Source organism: Copidosoma floridanum, unplaced genomic scaffold (assembly GCF_036245765.1).
Source record: "Copidosoma floridanum isolate Cflo_tuat_1 unplaced genomic scaffold, Cflo_Japanese_pri ptg000030l, whole genome shotgun sequence".
NCBI classification, from domain to species: Eukaryota; Metazoa; Arthropoda; class Insecta; order Hymenoptera; family Encyrtidae; genus Copidosoma; species Copidosoma floridanum.
In genome coordinates this window covers 10,484,835-10,492,358 of record NW_028321907.1, presented here as the reverse complement: position 1 = coordinate 10,492,358, position 7,524 = coordinate 10,484,835, and the positions used below count along the sequence as shown (strand labels likewise).

Genomic DNA, 7,524 nt, shown 5'->3' with positions numbered 1-7,524 from the left:
ATTGCAGAGGAACATATATCATATGTACATAAGAAAAAAAATATATCACAGATTTCAGCGACTCAAAGTTTTTTAATCCAACATGGACCATTACAACATTTTTAAGGATTAATTAAAATGAATTAATTGTATAAAACAACTTGTTAACTTTTAATATTTGAAATCATTTAACAGTGTACATACAAGGTCATTTAAATTAAAAAATTAATCAAGGTAGGATGGGAAAAATCTGCTTCTGCAGCCTTACAATATGATTTAAGAGCTGCGTGTATAATCATCATCAATTAATTGTTGAATGTAAAACAAATAAAGCTCTATGTTTGATTAACAAATTTTCTTTATTATCCAAACAAACACAAATCCTTAGCATAAAATTATGAATTTTCACATTCTTTATATCTAAAACAACTCTCATTAAGTGAGATCCAATGCTCCATTCTTAGGAGACTCTTCCTGTGTGACTGAACTTCTTTTTTAAGCCTTTTTTCTTCAGTTGTCTCTTTTGGATTGATTACTTTACGTATCTATTTAAACGTTGTTCAAGATTTCTGTAACACAAATCTTGGTATTTACATATTGTATAAGTTAACTGTTTATTTAAACTATAAAGTTAAAGGGCTGTGCTTCCGTGAGTTAATGGTAAAAGGTCTAAAGTATTGTAATTTTGTAAATATGGTAGATTTTATAAGCCGTACAAGATAAGTGGAATATTTATACTTTTCAAGGTCGATTTACAGGTAAAAGATAAATTGTAAACTTGCTGCAAGTAGCATAAAAAATGTCAACTATTTATCTTCTATTTATAAGATTATTTGCGGCTGGTTTATAATTAATAAAGTGACTTTACTGTAAATAGCAACAATTATTTGGATCAGCGCCATCTAGCGGTCGTGATTTTTTTGGCCAAAAGTGGCTCCTAAAATTCTGAATCCGAGCAATCAGGATTTGAGCTATTTAATCAATTATAAACCAGCCGCAACTCATGATGAAGCTCTAAAATGAAAAAATAACGATACGTGTGTTTTTGGCGGCAAGTTAACAATTATCTTTTGCTCGAAAATCTATCTTCAAAAGTAAAAATACATAGGAGGTCGATTTTTTGATAGAAAATAGATTGTTAACTTGCCGCCAAAAACACATGTATTGTTATTTTTTCATTTTATAGCTTCATTATGAGTTGCGGCTGGTTTATAATTGATTAAATGGCTCTAATCCTGAATGCTCTGGTTGAGAATTTTAGGAGCCACTTTTGGCCAAAAAAATCACGACCGCTAGATGGCGCTGATCTAAACAATTATTACTACTTACAGTAGAGCCATGTAATTAAACATAAACCAGCCGCAACTTATTTAAGAAATACAAAATAAAAAGTTGACGTTGTTTATGCTATTTGCGGCAAGTTTATAATCTATCTTTTATCGGAAAATTTACCTCTCAAAGTATAAATATTCTACTTGTCTTATATGGCTTATAAAATCGACCATACGGCACTACTTGTGATAAAAACTTATGATTACTACAAAATGATAAAATCCAAAGTAAATATATATGTATAAAGTCTCTTGAACAAATCTCTTTCCCACGTAACGACGTAACAATTATAAGCTGCACTTAAGTAAATGAAATAAAAATTGTCTGCTTTGCAACTTGTTGTGTGCGCGCTTTCGTGCACTCGTACGTGTTTTTGTGCACTAGTACGTGTTTTTGTGCGCCCTTATGCGTTTTTATTTAGATATCACGACCGGGCTACCTACATACCTAATATACACAAATTTGGCCAAAGCAAGAAAAAATAAAAAAATTAAAAAAAACAAACGAGTGTACGTGAAACCTCCTAGAGATTTGCTGTGACGTTTTTGTCCACAATTGCAAACGATCGTTTCTTATAGACGTATGTGTGTCTCTACTCGACACAAGCAATGTAACATACAATAATATCTCTTCCGCTGTAATATACACAAAATAAATGCATGACAAGTAATATTTCATTCAAGCCTGTGCGATCTTTTCCCGCAAGAGATTCTCAAGCTTGCGCATGTCGACGGCGAACTTGCGGATACCGTCGCTGAGCTTGTCCGTGGCCATCTGGTCTTCGTTGAGGTGCCACCTAAATGCAGCCTCGTCCAGCTTGATCTTCTGCAACTCCGTATTTTGGGAGGACTCTGCACTGAGGGCCTTGTCGAGGGGCTCGGTACTCTTGCCCAGTTCTTCCAGGAGCTTGGGACTAATGGTCAAGAAGTCGCAGCCAGCCAGGGCCTTGATTTCCTCTGAAAGTTTTGAAAATGAATCAACCTTGTCTATTGTCCGACCTTGCATAGTTTAATGATACAATTTGAGGTTTTGCACACGTACCGACGTTTCTAAACGAGGCGCCCATCACGACCGTTTTGTAACCGAACTTTTTGTAGTAGTTGTAGATCTTCGTGACAGACTTGACGCCCGGGTCCTCTGGGCCTGTGAACGTTTTCTGTTCCGTATTGGCGACGTACCTGCAAATTCACAACCATTTTCCAGGTGAAATTCTGAATTCGATTACCAAGAGGACAAAGCCGTATGCAGTATACTTACCAGTCAAGAATCCTGCCAACGAAGGGAGAAATGAGAGTGACTCCAGCCTCGGCGCAAGCAACGGCTTGGGCGAACGAGAACAACAGCGTCAGGTTGCAGTGGATCCCGTACTTTTCCTCGAGTTCCCTGGGTCAGAAGAACATTATTGCCGAACGAAGGAGAACTCGAACGAGCGAGAAAAAAAAAACAAACCACCCTCGACTCACTTGGCTGCCTGGATGCCCTCCCAGGTGGAGGCGAGCTTGATGAGCACGCGCTCCTTGCCGATACCGAACTCCTTGTACAGGGCAATGAGCTTGCAGGCCTTTTTCACGCTCGCCACGCTGTCGAACGACAAACGAGCATCGACTTCCGTCGAGACGCGGCCTGGAATGATATTCAGGATCTCCAGGCCAAACAGCACACAGGTGTAGTCCAGGGCAGCCTCGATCTGTTCCTGCAACGTTCTACAATATCGCATGGGAGGTAAGACGTGTGCGAATGGATAATGAAGAGAGATTCGAGGGAACAACTTATGACCTGGATTTCTGGGCCAAGTGTACCGCCTTGTCGATGAGGTGGGCGTACTTCTTTTGGCTCGCCGCTGCCAGGATGAGTGATGGATTCGTCGTCGCGTCTGTTGGCTTGAACTGTTGCATAGCTGAGGTTCAAAGTTGACATTAAAACATCATTCAACCGTAACAGTAGGTAACTTTGAAATTTTTTTTTTTTTTTTTTTTTTTCACTTCAAAGCACACACGTGTCAGATAAAAGTTACGCATGTTTGCCATCGCAAATGTAACTCTTGTGTCATGTTGCAGTGTGCAGCGTTGAAAAAGTGTGATAACGATTTTTTAAAATTAATTTACATTTTAGTGGGATATAACGGCAGTAAAGTTACTATTTTTGATTTATTTGTTAATTTTTATTATACATAACAATCATCAGTGGACGACAGTTACAGATTGTAATGTTGAAGAAAAATGATATCGATTTTTCCACGCAAGTGCGTGCGTGAGAGCGTGTTGTGCAGCTTGTGTACAAGGAAATGATGTACATATTATTATTACCTATCCAGCGAACGCCGGGAGCATCGCGTGTTTGATGTACTTAACAAGCAACTAAAATTAAACGATTGATATTCCATCGAGTTCGTTATTAACGGAGCGTTTGATTGAGATTCTATACAAAAAGGCTGTCTTGATTGTTAATTACTTTGCTACATAATTGTTTCTGTCACGAAGAAAAGCATTAAAAAAAACAGCTATCGCATTCAAACAAAATTGTCTCGCACATCATACGATGTATCAAACCGAAATTGGAAGCGGCAATGAATTATTCTAAACGTTAAATTTCCAAGAATTATAAAGTTAGTCAAATACGAGTGTACACAGTTGTAGCGATTATAATATAGGTACAGTTCGAACAACCGATCGAGGAGGGAACGAAACTTACGTAATCGAAATGATAAATTTTCCATTACAGTAGTTCGTGGTACATAGAGTCAAGCACCATCATTTTATTTACTAATGACAAACATATTATATCCACACCTATCCAAAAGGATGCGGTGTATGTATACAACGTGATAAAGACGCGTTTATATCGTTAACAGAAAGAGCATTTATTTAGTGTTGTTTCATCGCCGCGAACCGTCGAGGCCATGTAGAGATCGGTTAGAAAATTTTTCCCTAGTCATTTTCCAACGAGTTCACGGATAGTGTCTATAAGACGTGAGCAACTTGCGCATTTAAAAGTTAAATTCTCCCGTTTACGCGGCTCTGTGTGTGCTCGTTGTCGGAACATAAAATTAAATCGTTAACGATAGGTGGTTTTTGATAATCGGCCGGCGAGAAGTTTAACTTGCTCCTTCTTGAACATGTTTGCCATTGCGGGGACGCAGTGAGGGGACGGTGAAGTGAAAAAAAAAAAAAAAAAATAGAATAGCATTTCCCCCTCCATGTTAACTACGACTCATAGTCCACGTGACCCGTTTTTTCTCGCCATGGTATGAAAAAAGGGGCCCAAACTCCAACATAAGTAATACATTACACTTGTAATGTTCACGTGGAAGGAAAAAATATACAAAACCAGCTTACCCTCGAAATCACCGGTATCGGCGACTACGGTAGTCATTGACTTGAGCTGGTCCAACGTGGAGTTCGAGGTCATCCTGGTTTTTTTGCACTGTGGCTCGCTCATATTCGATTATTTTCCAAAATCTGGATATCTTAGGGATACAGTACTGTACACTTGGGCTTTTCTTTTTTGAAATCGGGATTTTCGCTCCGTAAGTGTGCAATTAATGCCGATATCAGGACAACGAGAGTTTGATATCGCGAGTATATCCGTTGGAGCTAGTGCGGCACTGACGCGCGTCGCGCGATACTCGTGTACTTGAGCAGAAAGAATCGTTTCTGTATAGTGTACGCGTGTATATAAAACAAGCAATGTAATGTGGAGAGATTGTGGAGTCGCCTAAGACGTAGATGATTTTTCATCTTTTTCAAGCGTACCAATACATATATTGGGCGAGCGGAGTTCAGTTATTACCATCATTTTGTATGATTTTTTGTAAATTCAAGTTCAGAGAAACCTTTTCATGGCAATGGTTATCACGGAAACCGATAGTTTATTATTTGATTCGCTCATGATAAGTGTAACTAAATAAGTAAATTTTTTTAGATAAATTTATTTATTAAATCATACAAATATTTACCTTAAGTACAACATGCTTAAAACAATCATACAACAGACTCCCTATGCATGCTCTTTATATACAATTCCTTATCTTAAGTGTACAAAAATAGTTTTATACATAATCAAATTGCAGACGTCCCTTTTATAGTTAGATTGTCATTAATATCGATTCCTATCGACTTTTCCCTTCCAACTTTAAAAAAATTAGATTTTAAAATTTTTTATATTAAAAAAACAATGTAAACGCTAATAAGAAATTGTTAGTATCTAGATATATTGAGTTTTATGTCAACAGTTAAATAAATCAAAATTTCGTAAAAAATTATCAACTAAAATATTCTATGGCTACTAAAGATGTATTGGATTATTTTACAAGGCATATATAATCGTCAACGTTTCGTTTAACGAAACCAAAGAATGTACAAATTTCATACCACCTTAAAAGTTAAACTATTCTATCGTTTTTAGGTTGATGACTGTACATGAAAATAGAACAAATGACGAGTGCTGCACCCAACGTAAACTGCAGCGTCAATTGAAAATCAAAAAGATAAATTGAAGCTACACATGATATCACGATCGCGAGAGATGTCGCAAAACCTTTTAGAATATTATCCGCGTGTTTGACAACCATTGCAACAATTAATCCACCACATGCAGACAACACAATAAGATATATCACAAAGCCATCGTAGCCATAGAAAAAGCCTTGGTCTTGTATGACTTTGCCGTCATTCAAGTAACATGTCAAAATGCCGACTGGCAGAGATAAAAGACTCAATTGGACGTTTCTCATCCATATGGAGATTTCAGATCCCTTGAGAATTTTTTCGAAATATATACCCGCAAAGCCAGACAGGAAACAGGCGGTTAATGCTGCAGTGAAGCCTAGCAGTCGGTTCTGTTCAATCCCTGATGGAACAGTTTGTGGGCCACCCTGAGCTAGCTGCACTAGTATCACACCTGTTAGAAGTATCACTAGAGCACCCCACTGAATCCTTCTTAGAGTTTTCTTTAGAATAACAACCGCAAAGAAAGCTGTAGTTAAAATTTTCAATTGATAGGACACCTAGAACATACATTAAATCACATTGCATAAATAATGAGGCTTGCAATGATCGAGTTTTTCATGTAAAGAAGTCTGGAACATTTAATTGTAACTAAAAGACTTTTTTAATATAAAAGACAGCGCAAACTATTGTTTTAAGTTTTAATAAATTGTAAGCATAAATAATCACCATAATAACAAAATTAGACAATACCTGGTATGTGGCTGCATCCAAATTAGATGCAGATATGTACAGCAGATTGTTCTGAATCACATAAACCATGGAGGGCACACAGACTTTTAGAGTATCTTTAGGTTGCTTGATAATAGTACTGTCTAGTGTTCTGAGGAATTTAACAAAACTACCTTCTTCAAAATACACCACAAACAAGCACGTTACCAGCTTTACCACCTCTGCCATGAAAACAGCTGTATGGTATTAAAAAAAAAATATATATATATGTTTAAATGGTACACATGCACAAAGTATTTTGCCTGGAGTAATTAAAATATGTTAGTACACACCTGTGGAGGATAGAAACATGTCCCCTGACCTGGTGCGAGCGTATCGCATGCTAAGACCAACCAGGGCATTCTGCAGCGTGAGTGTAACGAGACTAATATATTTGAGCAGGTGGGCATTTTCTGTGCAACACATTTTACAACCATAATATCCAAACACTTTGTCATTCAAGAGCTTCACCAGCTATACTGTCAAAGGTAAATAAATACTCACGTTTCATAGTAAGCCTGTAGCGTCGTGTGCACGATAAAAATTGCTGTTATCTCATATACATTGAATAAAGCGGTATCTTACATTCCCCAGATATCTAAATCGTTACTTAATTTCTTTTGGCTTTTGGCTGCTTCTACTTGCCCGAGTGGAAATGAAAAGTGGGCCACATCTTGGGCCAAGCTTGGTTGCCACCTTGGGCGCAGCTTCAGGCAGCTTGGCCTGACTTTCGCCCCGTAATAAGCCAACTTTCGGCTGCAGAGCAGCAGCTGGTACTTAATTTTTTATTTGACAAAATTTGGATAAAATCGACCACATTTACAAAATTACAATAGTTTAGACCTTTTACCATTAACTCATAGAAGCACAGCCGTTTAACTTTATAGTTCCAATTTAGTTTAAAGGGCTGTGCTTCCGTGAGTTAATGGTAAAAGGTCTAAAGTATTGTAATTTTGTAAATATGGTAGATTTTATAAGCCGTACAAGATAAGTGGAA

General features: G+C 37.4%; 2 protein-coding genes across 3 annotated transcripts; both read right to left on the bottom strand.

Moving 5' to 3' along the window:
- Positions 1-1,430: 1,430 nt before the first annotated feature.
- Positions 1,431-4,945, bottom strand: Taldo (transaldolase). Its single transcript, XM_014353686.2, has 6 exons — positions 4,647-4,945; positions 3,088-3,208; positions 2,775-3,014; positions 2,569-2,694; positions 2,353-2,489; positions 1,431-2,267 (listed from the first exon to the last, which is right to left on the bottom strand). The coding sequence occupies exons 1-6, from the start codon at positions 4,747-4,749 to the stop codon at positions 1,990-1,992; spliced, it is 1,005 nt and encodes a 334-aa protein (XP_014209172.2). The 5' UTR covers positions 4,750-4,945; the 3' UTR covers positions 1,431-1,989.
- A 327-nt stretch (positions 4,946-5,272) lies between these two features.
- Positions 5,273-7,220, bottom strand: Ugalt (UDP-galactose transporter). Of its 2 annotated transcripts, XM_089596975.1 has the most exons (4): positions 7,032-7,220; positions 6,821-6,940; positions 6,510-6,724; positions 5,273-6,316 (listed from the first exon to the last, which is right to left on the bottom strand). In XM_089596975.1, the coding sequence occupies exons 1-4, from the start codon at positions 7,036-7,038 to the stop codon at positions 5,693-5,695; spliced, it is 966 nt and encodes a 321-aa protein (XP_089453101.1). In that variant the 5' UTR covers positions 7,039-7,220; the 3' UTR covers positions 5,273-5,692. The 2 variants fall into 2 exon arrangements, with proteins under 2 accessions (XP_089453101.1, XP_089453100.1); XM_089596974.1 differs by lacking the exon at positions 7,032-7,220 and having other exon boundaries at positions 6,821-6,953.
- Positions 7,221-7,524: the final 304 nt, after the last annotated feature.

Bases quoted from the DNA above. Each gene is read 5' to 3' on its own strand.
- Ugalt (XM_089596974.1), bottom strand. From the start codon at position 6,953: ATGTGTTGCACAGAAAATGCCCACCTGCTCAAATATATTAGTCTCGTT. The intron at 6,725-6,820 runs GTGTGTACTAAC...AATACCATACAG, and splicing joins CATGTTTCTATCCTCCACAG to CTGTTTTCATGGCAGAGGTG. The intron at 6,317-6,509 runs GTATTGTCTAAT...TGTATGTTCTAG, and splicing joins TGGATGCAGCCACATACCAG to GTGTCCTATCAATTGAAAAT.
- Taldo (XM_014353686.2), bottom strand. From the start codon at position 4,749: ATGAGCGAGCCACAGTGCAAAAAAACCAGGATGACCTCGAACTCCACG. The intron at 3,209-4,646 runs GTAAGCTGGTTT...TTTGAACCTCAG, and splicing joins CGATACCGGTGATTTCGAGG to CTATGCAACAGTTCAAGCCA. The intron at 2,695-2,774 runs GTGAGTCGAGGG...CTTCTGACCCAG, and splicing joins GAGGGCATCCAGGCAGCCAA to GGAACTCGAGGAAAAGTACG.